Source organism: Chamaea fasciata, unplaced genomic scaffold (genome assembly GCF_029207755.1).
Source record: "Chamaea fasciata isolate MVZ Bird 193981 ecotype frontalis unplaced genomic scaffold, bChaFas1.0.hap1 SCAF_18, whole genome shotgun sequence".
In the NCBI taxonomy this organism is placed as follows: Eukaryota; Metazoa; Chordata; class Aves; order Passeriformes; family Sylviidae; genus Chamaea; species Chamaea fasciata.
In genome coordinates this window covers 1194334-1214965 of record NW_027094103.1, presented here as the reverse complement: position 1 = coordinate 1214965, position 20632 = coordinate 1194334, and the positions used below count along the sequence as shown (strand labels likewise).

Sequence of the window (20632 nt, the reverse complement as noted above, 5' to 3'; positions counted from 1 at the left end):
TAGGAAAAGCTTCTTCCCCCAGAGGGTGTTGGGCACTGCCCAGGCTCCCCAGGGAATGGGCACGGCCCCGAGGCTGCCAGAGCTCCAGGAGCCTTTGGACAGCGCTGCCAGGGATGGCCTGGGTGGGATTGTTGGGGGGTCTGTGCAGAGCCAGGGGCTGGGCTGGATGATCCCTGTGGGTCCCTTCCAGCTCAGGAGATTCCGTGATTCTGTGGTAAATTTCCGCCTTTGGTTTGAAGCCGTTTTTGGAGGGCTCGGTCTGGGAGTGCTTGGGTGGTGCCTGGTATCAGGGCTGTGTTCTCCAGCCTGGAGAATTTGTTCTTGGAACACTGAGACCTTCCATCTTTTCTGTTTCCAAGCATGCGTGTTCCTGTGACTGATGCTGGATGCTGTTTATCCGCTGTTTATTATTCCCAAGTTGCCAGTGCTGTGTTTCCCAGCAGGGTTTGTGGAGCAGAAGGCAGTGCAGGTTTATAGTGTGTGGTCAGGTGGAACTCTTCCATGGCTTTATTTTATCCCAGCAGAGTTTTCTGTTCCTTGTCAGCTGGGTCTCTGTGGTCTGTGCTGGGGAGAGCCTGCTTGAGGCTCCCTGGCTTTGCATCTCTGCTGGGATGGAATTTTTATAAGCAGGAGGAAGAGAGTGCTCAAACTAAAAGTCATTTTGTGATGGTACAAAGGTGACAACCGTCTTAATACTGCATAATTTACATTTAGCACACATGGCACACTCTCAGCTCCCACTTGGAATTGTACACAACATGCAGGACTCCCTTTGGGAGCTGTGGTGGTGGTGGTGCTCTGGTTAGCTGTATCCTCTCCGACATTGATTAGGAGCACACATCATTTGATTGGTTTTGGGTAGCTGTGATAAGATCACAGTTCATTAGTTGCAGTATTTGCTGTGTAATGTGGTTATTAATGGGTGAGTGCCCTCGCAGCCGGGCTGTGGGTGATGCCAAGTGGAGCAGAGAGGTCACAGGTCTGGATTTCAGAGGGGCCGTGACAGGCTGGAGCAACAGGGTGATGGGAACCCTGTGATGTTCAGCAGAGGCAAGCGCCAGCCCTGCCCTGGGGTCGCCGTTTGAAGCAGCTTTGTAGAGGAGCCCCTGGGGACAAGAAAGTGACCAGGAGTGACCAGAGGCCAGTGGTGGCTTTGGCTGTGTTAGCAGAAGTGTTGAGGAGCAGAGGGGTGCCCTGGGGTGCACTGTCTGAGCCATCAGTCTGGTTTGGGGCCTGCCAGGACGAGGCTGGAGCAGAGAAGACAGGGAGACCCGGAGCTCCATGGTGGAGGGTGTGAGAGAAACGACAGAGCCTGGTTCTGCTCGTGGCAGGGTGAGGCACGGGGCTGCGAGAGCACGTGGGAAATCCTGCATGGACACATGGAAGCATGGTGACTTGGGAGTGAGGGCTGAATACTGGGTTAGGGTTCTGGAGAGGTGCAGGGAATTCATGGCTGTTCCAGCTGTGGATTGGCAGGATCCTGAGCGACCTTGTCTGGATGCAGATGCTCGCAGGAGGAGGATGGACCTGAGGCCTCCTGGGGTGCCTTCCAGACACATCTCATGGACTGTTCTATGATTATTTCTGACACTTTTGGTGAGTTTGCCTTCAGCTCTCTGGATGCTGATGGGGGATGAGGAAAAGCCTTGTCCTGTCTATGGCTTGTCCTCTTGATGCCAGGGGAGCCCTGGTGATTTCTGTGTCTGAACCCTTGAGGTTGTTTCTCAGACAATCCTCCACTTCCATGGCACTCTGAATTGAGAGAGGAGCTGCCTGACACTGGGACAGCCTGAGGATTGTCCAGGCAAATTTATGGAATTAGGTTGTGCTTTACTCCTCTTATCAGGCTTTTATCTGTTAAAGCTTATTATAAGAAAAGTGTTTTGCTGGAACACTTGGGGAGGCAAAGACCCAGTGATGTTTCCGATCCTTTTAGGAGTAGGATTGGCTTAGGAGCTGATGGACGGCAATTTTCCTATTTTTTTGCCTGTGCCGTCTCTGGGATGTCCCAGCTGGGTGCTGCCCTGGAACTGTTTTCCCAGGAACCTGCATTTTTTTGTGGGTAAACATTGAGTATGTGCTGGGTGAGGCATCTGCCTCTCCCTCTCTGCCCCCTTCCTTTTCACCACAAAGAAGTAAAAATTTCTGCTTCGAAGTGGAAAAACCTATGGATGCTAGCTCCTTGGAAATTTAATTTTAGATTTGAAAGTTGACTTGTAGAAGTCTGGAAATTTCTGCTTTGTTGCTCTGTAGCAAGCCCATTTTCCCCTCCTTACAGTGGCAGACATCCAGCCCAGAATTGTCACTTGTAAGTACCTTGAGAGGCTGCAGCTCTGTATCCCAGCACAGATAAGGTCTGTAATTACTGGATTGGATTGAGTTCTGCTGCACAACTGCAGCCCTAAGGTGCCGTTGCAGTGCAGGAATGAAACCTCTGGCTGCAGGCAGCTGATATTCCCCATTTTTGGAATGTTGTAGGTTAATCTAACCACAAAGCACATGCTCTGAGAGCAGGATTGATCCCATCAGGATTGGTACAGTTGATTTCCAAGTGCACAATAGCTGAACAGGATTAATGGTTGTGAGAATCACGTTGTGCAGGCAGTGGAGACGGAGAGCTCTGTGGAGGAATCCCTGTGGATGCTGCAGGGAGGCAGTGACGCATTTGGAGGAATCTGGGATCATGGCAAGGAGCTTCTCTCTGTCACGAGGCTGCGGTGCCAGGCTTGGGGTGTCACAGAGTCAGGCTGGGGGAGAATAAAATCTTCATCATAGAATCATGGAATTCTGGGGGGGAAGGCGCCTTAAAATCCATCCAGTCCCCGCCCCTGCCCTGGGCAGGGACGCCTCCCACTGTCCCAGGCTGCTTCAAGCCCCGTCCAGCCTGGCCTTGGACATTCCCAGGGATGCAAGGGCAGCCACAGCTTCTCTGGGCACCCTGTGCCCACCCTCACAGGGTGGAATTTCTTCCCACTATCCCATCCAACCCTGCCCTCTGGCAGTGGGAAGCTATTCCCTGTGTCCTGTCCCTCCAGGCCTGTGTCGCAAGTTCCTCTGCAGCTCTCTTGAAGTCCCTTTAGGCCCTGGAAGGGGCTCTGAGCTCTCCCTGGAACCTTCTCTCCTCCAGGCTGAACAATCCTAATTCTTTCAGCTTTTATGTAGTGAGGTTAATGTTGGCAATTTGGTCCAAGGTGTTTCCATGAGGATTTACAATTTCTGTAGTTTTAGGAAGGATGAATTTTTAAAGTAGCTGAAACACCAATATTAAGTCAGGCCTGAAGTGAGGCATCCTCATGGGTACAGAGGGAATTAGAGTTTTGTTTGACATCCTCCAAACATTTCTGCAGTTTTCCATTTGTCTTGTAAAGGAAATAAGTAGTGAGCCCTTTGTCCCATGGGGCAGGTACAGAAACTCCACTATTAGCATTAGGTGTAGCTTTAATTTCCAAGTTCAAAATACATCATTGCCATTCTAGCGTATAATGGACCATTATACCATTGGGTGTAGTCTTAATTTACAAACTGGTTTATTTATGGGACTGCTGGTTTGATGTAAAGCCAGCAGAGGTGCTTGTGTGTGGGATCAGTGCGGTCCTGTGATGGCAGTTTGTGGGGACACATCCTGCTGCTGCACCTTTGTCCCTTAACACAACCTCATGAGAAGTGCTTGTGCTGTGCCAGGTCTCTATAAAAAGAATCTGCTCCCATGTGCAAGCGTTGGAGTCGGAACAGCTTAGCTTAAGTGAGCCTGGATGCGATGTGATCCTGCTCCCTCACTTGGGAAAAGGGCATTGTGCTGCTTTTCACTGCTCTGTGCTCCTAAATTTCATAGTCATGCAATATCCTGAGTTGGAAGGGACCCATGGGGATCATCGAAGTCCAACTCCTGGAATATGTTCCTATGAGAGAATTCCCTACAGTGGCCTGACTTCTGTTCCCTCTTACACCATTTTTTAAAATCTCTGATAGCATAGAAATAGATACGAAATTGAAGGTTTAAACCTGCTTTTCTTCCTGCAGAAGATTAAAGAAATAAAAATGGGTAGAGAGGGTGAAAAAAGGGTTTTCAAGCAGTTTGGTAGATCCTTGGAAGAAAAGAAGAGGATGGTCACAGCTTTATTTGTCCCCTGCATAAAGTCCTGCTTGGAAAACCGGCTGTGCACTGGGCTGTGTTCCTCTGCAGCTCAGCTGGCCTCTTCCTTCTCTCTTGGGACGCTTCCTGTGTCCTCCCTCGTGTGCTTTGGGCTCCTTTGCTGGAATCCTTCCAGCTGCTGAACCTGCCAGAGTGAGACCCCCAGGGCTGAGGGTCCCGCTGGAGAGATGGGCCACGAGCCACTTCCTGGAGCCGTTCAAGGAGCACGTGGATGCAGAGGGAGGCTTCTAGGCTAAGCTTGGCCTTTTGTCTGTCCAAAAATTTGTATAAAGAGGTGCTCTTCACCACATGGGAGTTTAAAACTGGAGGGCAACATTCATCTCCCTGCTGTTGGCTGGAGGAGATGAAAAGCTCTGGAAAAGCTCTGGAGAGCTGGATTGCTTGTGGTGCTGGCTGCGCTTGTGGTGTTTGTTTGTTGTCTCACACCTCACTGGGAGTGTGGATGCCTGCACGGATCCTGCTGGGGCACGTGGCAAATGTCTCTCTGCTTCTCCCGTTTTCCCTGTTTTCCTGCACTGGCAAAGCACCCAGCCTGTGTGTGGTACCTCTCTGCTTCCTTCCTTCCTTCCTTGGGTGGGGTTTGTCCTGAGCAGCAGCCAGAGCCCTGCATTCTGTCCCAGCAGTCTGCTTTTGCAGTTGTCGGAGAGGAAGGGGAGGAGGTGTTCTGTGGAAGGGAGCATTGGTGTAGCTCCTACAGAAAGGAAAGATGCTGAGGGCTAAAAATAAACCATTCCCAGCCCTGTCCCTGTGATGGGAACTGCTGGACACGAGCTCTTGGGGATGGAGGCTTTTAATGTCCTCTGTGAAGCACCAGGGCCTGGGCTGCAGTGGGGTTTTGGGACCTCCTGGCACAATCCTGCTGCTCCCCAGGAGCCTGGGCAGCTGAGGGGGTTGTGGAGTTGTTTGGCCAAGCAACATGTAAAACTGGCGTTTTTCTCATGAAAAACCAACAGCTAAGGGGGATCTAAAAGAGCTGATGAGGGAGTTCGGACAAGGGCCTGGAGTGACAGGACAAGGGGGAATGGCTTAAAGCTGAAAGAGGGTAGATCTAGATTGGATATTAAAAGGAAATTGCTCCCTGGGAGGGTGGTGAGGCCCTGGCACAGGGTGCCCAGGGAACCTGTGGCTGCCCCTGGATCCCTGGAAGTGTTCCAGGCCAGGTTGGACACTGGGGCTTGGAGCAGCCTGAGATAGTGAAAGATGACCCTGTCCATGGCAGGGCGTGGAACTGGATGAGCTTTAAGATCCCTTCCAACCCATTCCACTGGGATTCTGTGGGTTGCTTGTTTGCCTTTGTGTGTACAGCAGGCTGCTGTGGGAGCCCCTTGGCTTCCCGGGGTGGCTGCTGGAATGGGAAGGAGTTTGGATAAAGTGCTGGTGCTGCTTTTGTGGATGTGAACCTTTCCTGCAGAGCAGGAGCTGGGATGGGAGCTGGGTGTTCTGGGAGGTGTGCAGGTGTCCTGTGCAGGGAGGTGGCAGCCAGGCTTGGCTGCAGCCGAGGGAGCACGAAGGGGTGAGAGTGAAGGGCAGGACTCGGATTGTGCTGAAACAACTGAAACGTTTCTGCATTAAAACCTCTGAGCGTTTATTGCACCACACAAGTTGTCTTGCAACACCGTGCACTGAAATAACACAGAGAGTCTGGTCTGAGCAGTTGGGAAATTGGCTGAAAGCTGCAATTCATCCTTGTCTATGCGTGAGAGCCGTCCCTTTTGGAGGTCAATGACTTTGCCTTCCCTCTTGGCTGTTCCTGGTAACCCACAGTCAATATCTAGGGTTTTTTGCAGAAAATTTGCAGTCCTGAGCACTGATCCCAGAGCATGTCTTGGATTACAAATTTATGGAATGGTTTAGACTGGAAGGGAATTGAAATAGTGTCTTGTCCACCCCTGCCATGGGCAGGGACACCTCCCACTGTCCCAGGCTGCTCCAAGCCCCAGTCTGCAGCCTGGCCTTGGACATTTCCAGGGATCCAGGGGCAGCCATAGCTTCTCTGAGCCTCCCCACCCTCCCAGGGAACAATTCTTTCCCAATATCCCATCCATCTGTCTGTCTGTCTATCTATCCCTGCCCTCTGGCAGTGGGAAGCCGTTCCACTTTGTGCTGGCACTGAGACTCAGTACAGAAGGATGTTGTGTCTCACAGTGAAGCAGCTGGGATGTGCCAGGCCTGTCCCCAAATTGTTGGCTGAGGTCACTTGGGCACCTGCAGGATTTGATCCAAAAGCACCCTCAGTCCCAGCCATAGCTCTGTAAGTGGTTAACTTGATTTCTGTTTAAAATAAAACTCTTGGTATCTTCAGTGTCTGGAATACCAGCTGCCAACATTTTTTCCTGTTATGGATGGTGTTGTAAGAGATGGGAAAGGTCTTGCACTGTGGCACACTGCCCCTTGCACTCACACTGCTGACATGGTTTGCTGCTCTGCTTGCATTTCCCTCGTTTCCTCACTTGTTACGGGAAACCTGCCCTTCCCAGGACTGCTGACCTCCACACTCCACAGGAGTGGGTCCTGCAAGGATCAGCTGATTGTTTCCTGAGTGGTGGAGGTCATCGAGGCACCTTGTATGCAATACTCAAGGTCATGCTCCCTCCTTCTGCTCTCAAGTAGTGATTTCCTGCCCGCTGGAATCTGTTCTGGAAGCAGGCAGCTGCCGCCACTGCCCCAGCGGTGGCTGCTCCCAGAAGTAGGATATGCTGATAGTAGAGCTGAGCAGGCATTTGTCACAGAATAAAGTTCTGGGTGGTCACAGGAGGCTGCAGAAGTTGCTGCTGTTGGCTGATGTTGGGTGTTTGCCTTGAGCAGAGGCAGCTGCGTGTCCTGTTCAGGGAGAAGATGAAACTGAAGGAACCTCTTTCCACATCGGCACTGGACACACACCTGAAACCTGTCTCCACATAAAACGTGTAGGAAAGTGGTTGTTGAACTGAGGAGTTCACAGTCAAGGGCTGAGAAACAACAGTTCAGCTTTTAAATATGAAGTTTTATCATTCTTCTCATGCCTTAAAATAGAGGAAAAAATATATTTATGCAACCGTGTGGGCTTTGCATCCGGATATCTATCCTTAAGGAGTATTTCATCCAGAATCTAAATATCTATCCCTAAGAAATATCTCGTCCACACAGAGGTCCTGGGCTATAATTGAGCGTTGTTTGAAAGCTGGCAAGAAGTCAGGAGTGTGATGATTTTAGAGTGGTGTTTGAGGTCACAGGCTGTAATTCATGTGCTGTCTCTGAGGGAAACTTATTGGGTACTGAAAACATTAACATTGACGGTAACTTGCAGAAAGGAGAGATGCTTGCAGCATGGAAAAATTCTTGGAAGTGAGCTCTTCTACCCACGGTCAGTCCCGGAAAGATGGGATAAGTCTTGTGCTTGAAGCAAACACATCCCGAAAGTCTGTAAGTCTGGAAAAACGGGATTTTTTAAACAGGCTGAATATTGTAGATGGGATAGGAATAAAACCGGGGTTTTAATGTTGACTGTGTGTGCCCTGTGTGCTGTTATGTCCTTGGCTGTGGTGGTGAGAAAAGATAAACACGAGTTGACTGCGGCTGATCTTTATGCTGCTCATTTAACACAATTCGCGGGAGCTGAAGCACCAGTAGAAACTTGAAAGCAGAGGCTGTAATGAGAAAAAATGATTGCTTGAGGCTCTCATCTGCTGCAGTGCGTTTATTTCTTGTGTAGTAAAGAGCATTTGTCAAATGAACCTTGTGTGTGGTCACTCCTTGTTCGTTCTTGCTTAGAAATGAGCCACCGAGCTTGTGAGTCAGGTCTGGTTCAGGTCATGGATTATCCTACTGGCTGTGGAGGTGGTGGGATCCGGACAGACCTTCCATGACTGATGGGAGATCGCTGATGTGATAAACTCAGCAGCAGCTGAAGTCTTTGGTGGGCTTTTGTGCTCGAGTCTTGGTGGGATTTTCTGTATCTGGATCTTTGGCATTTTAGTTCGGAAACTAAAGAAAACAACAGATTGGGGTGACTGGGGAGGCATTTTGGAAGCTCCATGCCCAGAGCCTGGCTCCCTCAGCCCTGCTCAGTGGCTTTGCTGGAGCTGCTGAGCTGGTGGTTTGGTTTCTGGCCTGTGAGGGACGTCAGTGTCCCTGTGCTGGGTCATCTGCAGGCCAGCTCCACCAGGGACACGCTTTTAGAATGTTTCCTTCTGGTCACATCTGAGATACCTTCCCCACACCGAGTTCCTTTAATTCTGCTCTTGGAGGAAGGGAAGGAGTGAAAGCCGTTTCTGGGGAGCTGCGGTGATGTTGGGTGGGAGTGAGGCTGGGGTTGTTCTGTTTCACACCTGCTCAGGGAGCTGCCCGTGCCCTGCAGAGCTGGGGGTGGTGGAGCAGGTGAAGCCCCAAACCAGTGCCTCCAGCAGCTTCTTGGGTGCCCGTGTTTGCAGGGCTGATATCCTTATCAGGCAGGGACACACCGGCCTCTCCAGAGGTGCAGAGGAGATAGCACGACATGCTGGGAGGAGTGGGAGTGCTTGCTAGTAATTTTTTTTTAACACTATGTTGGTTTTTTTTTTAATTAATAAAAACTCCAACACAAAGTCTCTTTGCCAACCATATCAGCTGATATCTGCTCTTTGGCTTAGTTTGTCTCCTGGCCCCTGCTGAGGTGTCCTGGCAGAAAACCTGCACCGTGCACGTGAGAGAGGGAGAAATGTGGTATAAAAGGCAACGCCCCAGGTGTGCAGCAGGATGGGCTGACTTCAGAGTGTCTTTGTATTGGGGGTGAGAGTCTTGTCAGTGGGAGCACTGCAGAAACAACACTGAGGAACGAGGGGAAGGGAACCGTGCCTTTTGCTGTGATTCTGATTTTGGCAGGGAAGGCATTTTGAGGTGTGAGTGCATTTTTGCAGGTTTTACACAGGTTTTCCGGAAACGAGCTGTACTTGGCACCCAGCTCAGATATCTTGTATATTGAGAGGGGCTTGCTCTGTGCTCCTCAGCCACCCAGCAGCACAACCTCGATTTCATTTAAGAGAAGAGGTGAGGAATGGCCTGGGTGTTGTTTTCAGAGCCCTTTCAGCTTGGCAGTGTTGGTTTACCTGTCCTGAGCACATCTTACACCCGTGCACTTCCCCAGCAGGGAGTGTTCTGATGCAGCTCTCTCACATCGGAGACGCTTCCGAGCAGGAAGTGCTGGCATTGGCACGATGTCCCATCCTCCTGGGATGTTGTGTGGAACCTTCCTGGCAGGCAGTGTCAGGTCCTGCACTGTGACTGAGGGAATTTGTCTGACAAATTGCCTGTCCTGTGCTCCTCTGGAAGTTTTTTCCCTCTCTGAAGCACAGAGAGTCAAGGACTGTCTGTGAATGATCTGGGGCTGAAGGCATCTTCCAGGTTTTTCCTTGTCCCTTCACTGGGATGGGTATTGCAGCCAAATTAAAGTGGAAAAGCACTGGAGAAAGGAGTGTGAATTCCACATTGCCGTGCTTATTGTTTGCTTACAGAAGAGCTGTATGGCCAAATCTTCCTTAAATCCATGCTTGGGTGGTGTTGCTGAGGCTCTTTGGTGTTCAGTCCCAGTGTGGGTGGGCGTTTGTCTCAGAAAATGGCTTGGGGAGCTGCTGGAGAGGTTGTAGGGGAATATTCCTGTGGTCTGTGGAGGTGGTGAGTACCCGAGCTGCAGACATCCCTCTGGCTGGTGAGGATTGCAGCCAGGATTGCATCCCTCTGGCTGGTGAGGATTGCAGCCGGGATTGCATCCCTCTGGCTGGTGAGGATTGCAGCCGGAATTGCATCCCTCTGGCTGGTGAGGATTGCAGCCTGGATTGCATCCCTCTGGCTGGTGAGGGTTGCAGCCTGGATTGCAGGCTTTCCCTTAACCCTGATCATTCCCAATCCGTGCCCATCCTGACCGCAGCCAGTTGCAGATTAGTTGGCCTTTAAATAGATGTAAATTGAGTGTTTTTACAGCAGTCTCAGCCCAACACTTGCCATGTGCATGTTTGGGGTCGGTTTGTGCTTCTTTGGTTTTGGGGAAGGCAAAAAGAGGAAGCAAAGGGAAAATCTGAGCTGTTTGTCACGTGGAGCTTGTGGTTTGTGAGAGCCCTGCTGAACCGGCTGTGGTGTGCTGAACTCACTGGGAAAATACATCTGGAGCCTCGCTTCTGCATTCCCTTGGGTATTTGAGTTCTGGGATTGAGTTGTCATAAACTCCCTTGTTCCTTGAACCCGGGGAGAGTAATAACCCCAAGAGGGTTGGTTTCAGTGCTCAACGCCCTGACTTCAGGCGTGTGAGCTCAAACTCAAGTGCTTTTTGGCGTTTCTCATACCTAAAAGGGAAGCAGAGTTTTCACTGGTTTTATACCCCCAAAAACTGAACACATGGGAAATCTCATTTTATTGGGAAACGTGCCTTGGAGCACTTGTGCGGGTGGGCTCGTTGTGTCTAACATTTCAGGTGTGGGGTGGGGGTGACAGGGAATTCCAACAGCAGATGTGGGCATGGATGCTCTGGAAGCGGGAGCTGAGCCATGAGGGAGCTGTTGTCTGGCACGGGTGACGCCGGGAGGGGGTGGTGGCACAACAGCCTTTTGTTGGCAGTGAGCAATGGGGAGTGCAGCTCCTCTCCCTGCGCCCTCTGGGAATGCTGTGAGGGCTGGGAGAGCTCAACCTAGCCCAGGTAGCTGTGGTAGACTCTGAATTCTGTGTGGAAATCCTTGTGCTGCATCCTGTGGGAAGAGCGAGCTGTGCTGCTCAGGCACAGCAGGGACTCAGGGCTGTGGCATCTCCTGTGCTGCCTCCCACTCTTGGGAAGAAAATAAAACACTGTCCCCAGCTATTGAATTGTCCAATTCTGCCTGGTTTGTTCCCTGTCCTTGTTTTCTCTCCTTCCCCCTGCCTGCAGCAGTCCTTGCACCTGACTCCAAAGGACATTTCCCAGTTGGCCACGGGTATAAATATTCCTGTATGGTTGCAGAGTCCTTAATGTTACAATATTTTCCAGTATGATGAAGAAATGAATTTTGTAAACTGGTTTCTACTTAATCCATATAAGAAACAAAAGAAAAACCAGATTTGAATCTCTGAGTCTGGAGAGGTCAGTGGGGCAAGAAGCAGCGAGAGTGTCACAGAATCATGGAACAGATTGGGGTGGATGGGACTTCAAATATCATCTTGTTCCAACCCTTGCCGTGGGCAGGGACACCTTCCACTGTCCCAGGCTGCTCCAAGCCCCATCCAGCCTGGCCTTGGACACTGCCAGGGATCCAGGGGCAGCCACAGCTGCTCTGGGCACCCTGTGCCAGGGCCTGCCCAGCCTCACAGGAGAGAATTTCTTTCCAGTGTCCCATCTAATCTTGTCCATGGGAAGCCATTCCCCTTTGTCCCTCTGGGCCCTTGTCCAAAGCCCCTCTCTGTCTGTTTTATGAGGCTGTTTGGTTTATGTGGTAGGGATTTCAGGGAAATCTGTAGGATGAGAGTGTGAATGTATTTCAGGATGTAACTTGGGTAACTATATTTGGATTTCCCCGTGGAGGTGCCTCAGAACATGGGTGATACTGGAGACTGGCCTTGCCAGCTCTGAAGGGGCCCCTCAGCTCACTGTGTATCTCCCTGCTGGGTTTCAGGTGGGTGATCCAGTTTGGAGACCTGTCCCTCACTACCCTGAGTGTTTCTGGCCCCCTCATGATGCCAGATGCTCCCAGCCAGGACAGAATGTCACAGGGTCCCTCCAGGTGTCACTCCTGCCCTGCTTGGCTGAACTGGGGCAGCTGTTGAGCTGCCGGGATTGCAGGAATGCTCTGGTCCCAGGGTTGGGCTGCTGGGAGCTCCCGGACCTCGTGTGGATGCTCAGGCTGGAATTCTGCAGTGCCTGGGACGTGGGGGCAGTCTTGGTTCCCTGCTTGGGTTCCTCTGCCTGATGCTGTCGGAGCTGTCATACAAGGAGGTGAGTTTTAGGAGGGTCAGGGCTGCCCAGAATGGTGCAGAGCCTTGCGGGTGGAAAGAAAATTCTAAGAGAAATTCCACGGGCATCCCTTGTGCTTGTTAAGTGTTGGGAGCAGAGTGTAAGCTGGGCTTGTTCATTCCTTGCTGTGTCCTGTTAACTTCCAGCAGAGCCACACAGTTATAATTACAGATCCTGTGTAAGCAGCATCTTCCCCAATATCCAGAACTCAATCTTTGGCTGTTGGGATATCACCAAAACCACAGCTGTGGAGCTGGCAGGCAAAAACCATTTTATTATCTCCTTTTTCACTTGTTCTCTTTGCTCTGTAGATAAACCTGTCCTGTGAGCCCTTACAGGGAGATTTGTTGTTTATATCCAGGAAGATTTGGTACAGTTGTTAAAAATTGGGAGCATCTTTCTCTTGCACAGCAGTGGCATGCTGAGCAGTCTCCTGGAGCTCAAGTGTCCCCTCAGAAGTAGGAAGCAGGTCTTTAAATTATAATTTGCTGCTGTTTTATGGCACTGCAGTGTGTAGCTGCTCTGTCAGGCTGTAGAATCCGAGTCACTGAAAATCAGACTCCAGGAGTTTTAGTCTGAAGCCCTTTTAAGGAACTGATGCTGTTAATTGTCTTGTCAAGCTCTTGGTGTTTAGATTTGTGGTGTTAAGGAGCTGTAGCAGCTTTTTCAGTCAAAAAAAGGGAAAATGCTATAAATAATATTTTAAAAAGAAAATCTTTCAAGATTTTTGCAAAACCTGTCATTGTGAGTGGCTGGGATGCAAGAGCTGTGCTGGGCTGGTGGGTAGGGGTGGGTGATGGAGATGCCAGAATTTTCACCAGCCTGAAATTTTTATGGTTCTGTTGAAATAAAGAAGGAAAATATATATTCAGAGCAGCAACATCTGCTGGCTTGGAAAAAATCCATGTGGGATTTGGGACCTGTGCATCCAGAGGAGGTTGGACAGCTGAAATAGGGTCTTGCTGGCATCCTGGTAAAAGATATCAATGGTTTCAGAGTAAGGAATCTCCTCTCTGATGATCTTAGCACATCCATAACAGCACTGGTCTTGCCACAGGCCTGATTTTGGGGATAAGCCATGGCATCTGTCCGTGGTTCCTGCCCTTCTGTCTGGAGCTGCGTGCCTGGGCTGGGCAGTGTTGCCTTGGGCAACAGGGCTTCCTTGGACTCTGTCCTGGTGCTTTGGGATCTTGCTGCTGGGAAAAGGGACATGTTGATGTTGATATGATGATGTTTGCTGTCCCCTGGCTGGGTGGGTGGGTGCTTTAGTCCTCCCCGTGGTATTTTGGGGTATTTTTTCTCTCTGGTGTGTCCTGGCCAAGACTCTCTCCAAGGCAGTCGTTCCCCCCCAGCCTCCCATGCACAGCTCTAATTCTGGCTCTCCGAGGGCGAATCCTGGCGGGTTTTGCTCCCTCGCAGAGCTAAAAAATCCCAGAGGCTCAGCTGCCTCCACCCCTGTGGGCTCCATGTCCACATTTAACCTCCCTCAGCCAGGTGCTCTCCAGATGCAGCACTCCGACTGCTGCGGGGAGGGAGAAGCGGGAAATCTGCCGGGTCACGTTATGCAAGAGCCGAGTGCGAGCGGTGAATAAGCACATCCAGCTGACCACGAGGGCTCTGAAGGGCACCTCTGCCTCTTTCCCCGTGTGTGGACACTGGAGATTGCTGTTGGCTCCAGGCTGGGTCAGGTGCCTGCCTCGTGTATGGGTGCTGATTGACGGGAATTGATTTCCCGTGCAAATTGGCACGGGAAGGGAGCTAGGAGAGCAACATCCCGGTTTCCTTGGGTGGGAGAGTGAGGCTGTTTGAACGTCTGCAGTTGTTTTAGTGCAGTCACCTTGGAGACCTTTGCTTTGGGGAGAAGAGAAAATGATTTTAGCAGCTCTCTGAAGGTGGGAAGGAATCCCTCCTGGGAACACTGTACATGCTGCAGCGTGAAGGGATGACTTGGGAATGAAATTGGGGCTTGATTCCTTAGGGGTCAACTCACCCCCTTCAAGAGGTGTAACCCCACTGTGCACTGGGTCTGAACTTACCCTGTGGTGCTGAGAGACATGAACTGTAAGTCTGTAGGAGGCACCAGGAGAATTCCATGTCCTCATGTCAAGCTTGGATATGGCTCTGGGATAAACGCAGTGTTGGGGCTGAGCAGGTGAGAGATGTCCTTGAGATGTTTGGGGGGTTTGGGGATTTGAGTTCCTGGTAAGGCAGAGTGGCTTCCTTCTGTGTAACAAGCAACCTCAGGAATCAGGTTGTCAGTGGGTATCCCTGGATTGCTGCCTGTCCTTCCCTGCGAGGGACTGTATCTCCATCCCATAGTGAACTTCATCGCCAGCACTTTCTGAGAGCAGCTCTAGGCTGTGCCTGTAAAACCTCCTGGCTCTTGCTGTTCTTGTGGAATTACAGAGTGATTGAGGTTGGGAAAACCCTCTGAGATCATTGAGGTCAACTGTTAACTGCCACTGGCAGGGCCACCATTAATCCATGTCCCCAAGTGCCACATCACATGGCTGCTAAACCCTTCCAGGGATGGGGACTCCAGCACTGCCCTGGGCAGCTGTGCCACCCTGACCACTATTTCTGTGAAGAAACTTTCCCAGTATCCAGCCTGAGCCTCCCCTGGCCCAGCCTGAGGCCGTTCCCTCTCCTCCTGTCCCTGTTTCCTGGGAGCAGAGCCCGACCCCCCCGGCTGTCCCCTCCTGTCAGGGAGTTGTGCAGAGCCACAAGGTCCCCCCTGAGGCTCCTTTTCTCCAGGCTCAGCCCCTTTCCCAGCTCCCTCAGCCTCTCCTGGGGCTCCATTCCCTTCCCCAGCTCCGTTCCCTGCCCTGGACACGCTCCAGCCCCTCCAGGTCTCTGTTGCCAGGAGGGTCCCAGAGCTGCCCCAGCCCTGGAGGTGTCCCCAGCACAGGGGACAGGCACTGCCCTGCTCCTGCTGCCACCCCGGGGCTGGCACATAGGAGGTCTAAGCACACTTGGACAAAAACAGTGGTGGAAGGGAGAGGGTATAAAGAGCCACAAAATGCTGGATTCTGGAGGTCGGACCACTGGGAGAAGGGAGAAAAGCAGCAGTGGAAATGAGATGAGAAAGCCAGTGTTATGTAGCTGGTAACTTTGCAGCCAGAAGCAGTGGACGCAGTGGACACAGTGGACACAGTGGGACATGCACGTGTAAGGAATGATGTGGTGTTGCTCCTCCAAGGGAACCAGCTCCATCTAAACACCTCAGCCTGTCCTTGTTTCTCTGTTTGAGGACCTTTCCCAGCTTTAGTGGACTGGGTGCAAATGCTGCCAGCTCGGGTTGTCTCCACAGCTCTGTGCTGTGCAGGAGGATGCCTTGGAGATGTTTTGGGGGCAGGTGGAGGGGCACTGACACGTCCTTGTCCCTCTGTTCCCGTGCAGGACGCAGGCGGAGATGGCCCACACGTGCCGGGGCACCATCAACCTGTCCACGGCCCACATCGACACGGAGGACTCGTGCAACATCGTGCTGTCCAACGGGGGCAGGACCTACCACCTGAAGGCCAACTCGGAGGTGGAGAGGCAGCGCTGGGTCACGGCCCTGGAGCTGGCCAAGGCCAAGGCCATCCGCATGCGGAACAACCAGTCAGGTACGGGGCACCCCCGGGGGCCAGAGCCTTGCAGCTCCTCCTGGTCACCCAGCTCTCTGTGCTTGGTAAAGGTGCAGAACACACCCAGAGCTGGGAGTTTCTGATGGTCTCCCAGGGTCACAAGGGGTTGAACACAGACGTCGATTGAGCTGTTTCTGTGTGCATCTCTCCCTCTGCCCCGTTGTTGTGGTGTTTATTGGAGTAGGTTTGGGACAGCTACACTTTGTAAAGCTGTCAGAGCCCTGTGCCTGGTCCCCAGCTCCTCCCCAGGGTGACGTTGTTCTGCTCTGTAATGGGTCAGTCAGGCTTGACAAACAGAGTATTTCAGAAATACTTCAATGATTCTCTGAGTTGGTATTTCAATGTTTATAACTTTTCTGGGATTAACATTGGGTTTTCTTCTACAAGCAAGCATAGCTTCAAGCTGCAGTAAACAAACTTCAGAAACGGAAAAGAGAAGGCTCCAGGGAGACCTTAGAGCACCTTCCAGTGCCCAAAGGAGCTCCAAAAGAGATGGAGAGGGACTTGGGACAGGAGTGCCAGGACAGGGAATGGCTTCCCAGTGCCAGAGGACAGGGTTAGATGGGATATTGGGAAGGAATTGTTCCCTGGGAGGGTGTGCAGGCCCTGGCACAGAGTGCCCAGAGCAGCTGTGGCTGCCCCTGGATCCCTGGCAGTGCCCAAGGCCAGGCTGGACATTGGGGCTTGGAGCAGCCTGGGATGGTGGGAGGTGTCCCTGCCCATGGCAGGGGGTTGGACTGCTTGATATTTAAACTCCTAACCCAAACCATTCTGTGATTTTAAGTGCTGTGAACTTTCTGTCCCTTAAAATTCCAGCTCTGGAATATGCAAATACTGACAGAGAGCCCAGCTGACCCAGGAGAAGGGGGAGGTTTCTGGGCACACTTGTTTAGCTGGGCAGGGTGGGACACTGTGCTGGTTCTGGCTGCACTGAGGGGGCTGTCGAGTCCTTCAGCTGGATGGGTGTGTGGGAAAGGATCTCCTGGGCAGGAAAGGATGTCCTGGAGAGGTCATGTGTGGCTTTACCTTCCCTTTGGGCCCGTGGGGCTGTGGCAGTGCTGGGTCAGGCTGTCAGCCACGCTGCCTTCCCGAGCCAGGCACAGCTATTTTGGTTTGTGTCTGCCCATAAAAATAGCAAATGCAGAGGCTGGCTGTGCTAAGCTGTGGCTGTGCTGAGCTCTGGCTGTGCTGAGCTCTGGCTCCGGGCTGAGGGCAGTGCTCTGGATGTGGCTGTGCTGCCCCGAGGCTCTGCTGACTCAGCTCTGATCCAGGCCATGGAGCTGATGGGAGAGAAAATCCACCCCAGATTCCTGCTTTTCCAAGCTTTCCTGATCTGATCAGAGGGGATAAGACACTCTGTAAATGAGTGCTGAGTGCTTGTGCTGTGGAGGTAGAGCTGAGCACATCAGTGAATTGCTTTATGACTTCATGTTCACCTGGCTGATGATTTGTCCCAATTAGAGATTTTAATTATAGTGAAGAGTGACTGTGTGTTTGGCTTGAATCAAAATAGAATTCCTGATGTTGTGCCCCTAAGAGCACTGGGGTGGATGTTTACAAGTAAAGGGAAGAGGTTCTGGATTTGCTGTAGAAGTCTCCAGTCCTTCAAGTCTGCTCATGTGCAGAACTGTCTGAGTTGCCTCCTCTTATCCTGAGGGATCCCAAAACTGTGTGTTCCCAAGGGCTGCTCTGCAGAGCCCAGGTGGGCTGCAATGAGTGCAGAGGGTGATGAGCAGCTGAAGGGATTTGTGCCCTCAAGGAGGAGCATCCATGGCTCTGGGAGGCCAGAAGGTGGGGAGAGGGTGCAGAGGGGGCAGGTAAGGTGGGCAGAGGAGCAGGTTTGTGTCTGATGCTATCTGTCCTTCTGGGAAAGGACACAAAGAGTGTTCTTGTGGCCATCTGTGCCCATGGGCACTGCCTGCTGCCCTGCCTGCTTCAGAGGCCATGGCTTCCCCACCCTCACTGGGAAGAGTTTCTTCCCACTATCCCACCCATCCCTGCCCTCTGGCACTGGGAAGCCATTCCCTGTGTCCTGTCCCTCCAGCCCTTGTCCCCAGTCCCTCTCCAGCTCTCCTGGAGCCCCTTTAGGCCCTGGAAGGGGCTCTGAGCTCTCCCTGGAGCCTTCTGTTCTCCAGGTGAGCACCCCCAGCTCTTCCAGCCTGGCCCCAGAGCAGAGGGGCTCCAGCCCTGGGAGCATCTCCATGTCCTCCTCTGGACTCTCTCCAGCAGCTCCAGGTCCCTCCTGTGCTGTGCCCCAGGGCTGGGGCAGCTCTGCAGGTGGGGTCTCACCTGGGCAGGGCAGAGGGGTAGAATCCCCCCTCCCCTGCTGCCCACACAGGGGGCTCAGCCCTGGCATGGCCAGTCCTCACCCAGCAGTACCCCAAAGTCCTTGTCCCCAGGGCTGCTCTCAAGGAGTTCCTCTCCCAGTCTGTGCTCACAGCTGGGGTTGCCCTGACCTGGATGCAGAACCTGGCACTTGGATTTGTTGAACCATGTGAGGTTCTCCTGGGCCCTCTCCAGCTTTCCACCCCCCTGGATGTCCCCATCCTTCTGTTGTGTCGACTGCACTGCTCAGCCTTGAATCACCCACAAACCTGCTGGAGCCTGAGCTGCGATTCCATTCACTGTTTCTGCAGGAATCAGTGATCCCTTAGTGCTGTCAGGGCGTTTGAGATTTGATGGGAAGTTTGGTGGGTAGAAGGACTGGCAAATTGCTGCCCATATCTTCACTGCTGGGTCACCCTTTTGGGGTGGATGAAGAGGGTCTTTCCCCCAGGAGCTCTCCTGAATTGAACAGCTGTGAAAGTGTTTTAACGTGGCTGCTGTGCTGGCTGGAGCTGTGCACCCACAAGGAGCCATTTCAGAGGACTGCTTTTCATGTCTGCTTTTAACAGCAAAACCTGTCCCCAAAGCAAGAATGGGATGGGAGATTCTGATGTTCTGTGCCTGGGGGAGCTCTGGTTTCCCCTCTGCCCACTGTGGAGTCAGGAGTATTTTGTTCACAAGCTGTGAGCTGGGACATTGGTTCTGGGAGACGTGAGCTGAGCTCCCTGTCCTCATCCTGCTTCCCAGGGAGAAACCTGCCCAGGGATTCCGGGCGGATTAGCGGCAGAAAGTGAGAGCAGAGCTGAGCCTGGCTGAGCTCTCTCCTCAATTACCACGTGTGCTTAATTCCTCTAAAACACATGGAGAGTGTGACAGGAGGACAGGGCAGTCCCAGATCAAGCTCTGCTCCGCCGAACCTGGCATTCCTGTTTCTAGGTGGGATTACAAACTGTTGGTAAAGTTGTAGTAAACTCAATTTGTCCTCATCCAGCTCCATGACCTGGTTTTATCAGTACTGGCTGTGGCTCTGTGCTGTTACCTGGCCTGAAAATGAGATTTCTGTATTCACCCTCTGTATTTGGTGACTGTGGGTGCTGGATTTTCTTTAAACAAATAGAAAAATAGATACAAAACTATCCTTTCTTTTTAGAGCAGTATCATGACATCCAGGAATTGTATGAGGGCTGAATATATGAGGATTGTTTTCTTGGCTCTCTAATGAGGGAGATCTTTGGAATAGTGTGCAAGGGAAGGGTAGAAATCTGTTCTGGTATTTTAAATACTAGGAAAGCTCCCCCAAATGGACTTGGGCTGCTTGGAGAGGGAGTTGGTGACTCCTTTTGGTCCCCTGTTTGGGGATCCCCGGCAGGAGAGAGGGTGAAAGCTGTGTTGTGATTCCGGTGCTCGCCTGCTACGGAGCAGATTCCAGGCTGACAGAAAGTGATTTTGGTGTTCATGGTGCTGAAATCCAGGAGTTCACTGGACAGGGCAGTGCTGGTGTCTGTGCCAAGAACAGCTCACCTACCAGCCAGTCTCAGAGGCATCTGGTTCCTTTGGCTGAGGCTGGAGTCGGTGCAGCAGAAAAACTGGAATTGATAATCAGAGTGGAAAAGAAGGAATGCAGGTTTGCTCTGTGTGCTGCTGTGATCTCTTCCCTGGGGAAGCCCTGTCTCTCCCCACAATGACTTACAGGGTTTTCAGCAGAATTTGAAAAGAAAACCCAAACAGGCACAAGATTAACCAGAGAAATAAAATCTCCTCTGACAAGGGAAGGAGGATGATGGAGAGTAAATTTTTCATCTGGGAGAAGGACAGCTGAAGGTGCTACATGGATGATGCTCAATGGTGCAGGAAGTGTGCTGGAGCCCCAGGAGAGGCTGAGGGAGCTGGGAAAGGGGCTGAGCCTGGAGAAAAGGAGCCTCAGGGGGGACCTTGTGGCTCCGCACAACTCCCTGACAGGAGGGGACAGCCGGGGGGGTCGGGCTCTGCTCCCAGGGAACAGGGACAGGAGGAGAGGGAACGGCCTCAGACTGGGCCAGGGGAGGATATTTGGAACATTTCTTCCTGGAAAGGGTTTTCCAGCACTGGCACAGCTGCTTGGGGCAGTGGGGGAGTCTCCATCCCTGGAGGGATTTAAGAGCCATGTGGATGTGGCACGTGGGGTCATGGGTCAGTGGTGGCCTTGGCAGTGCTGAGTTAATGGTTGGACTTGATCTTAAAGGTCTTTTCCAACCTCAACAATTCTGTGACTGTCTGAGTCTAGGGAAAGCTGGGGACAAGTGCTTGTAACAATAGAAAGGAGGGAATTATCAGGTCATAAATGGAACAGGAATAATTAATATTTTGTACAACATCCAGTTAAATGGTGGCACTTGCTGCCAGGAGCCAGAAAAATCCAGGGAGACTCAGCAGATCTGGGCACAATTTCATCCCTTGGGTACAAGCTGTAACTGGCTGTGTGTGGAATGTGACCTGGGGGCTCCTTGTGCGGCACAGCTCTGACAGTGAAGGATCAGTGCCCAGAGGAACCACTGCCTGTGCCCTGTCCCAGTAGCCTGTTTCCAAAATACCAGTTGCAGTTTGCTTGCTGGGGAGGAG

General features: G+C 52.0%; 1 protein-coding gene across 4 annotated transcripts in view; it reads left to right on the top strand.

The window, feature by feature from the left end:
* The window catches only part of OSBP2 (oxysterol binding protein 2), a 90955-nt gene that overhangs the window by 8108 nt on the left and 62215 nt on the right, over positions 1-20632 (top strand). For all 4 annotated transcript variants that reach the window (XM_066200159.1, XM_066200158.1, XM_066200156.1 and 1 more), the window contains one exon: positions 15480-15688. In XM_066200159.1, the coding sequence (XP_066056256.1) occupies positions 15480-15688 (209 nt within the window). The remainder of the gene's footprint in view (positions 1-15479; positions 15689-20632) is intronic.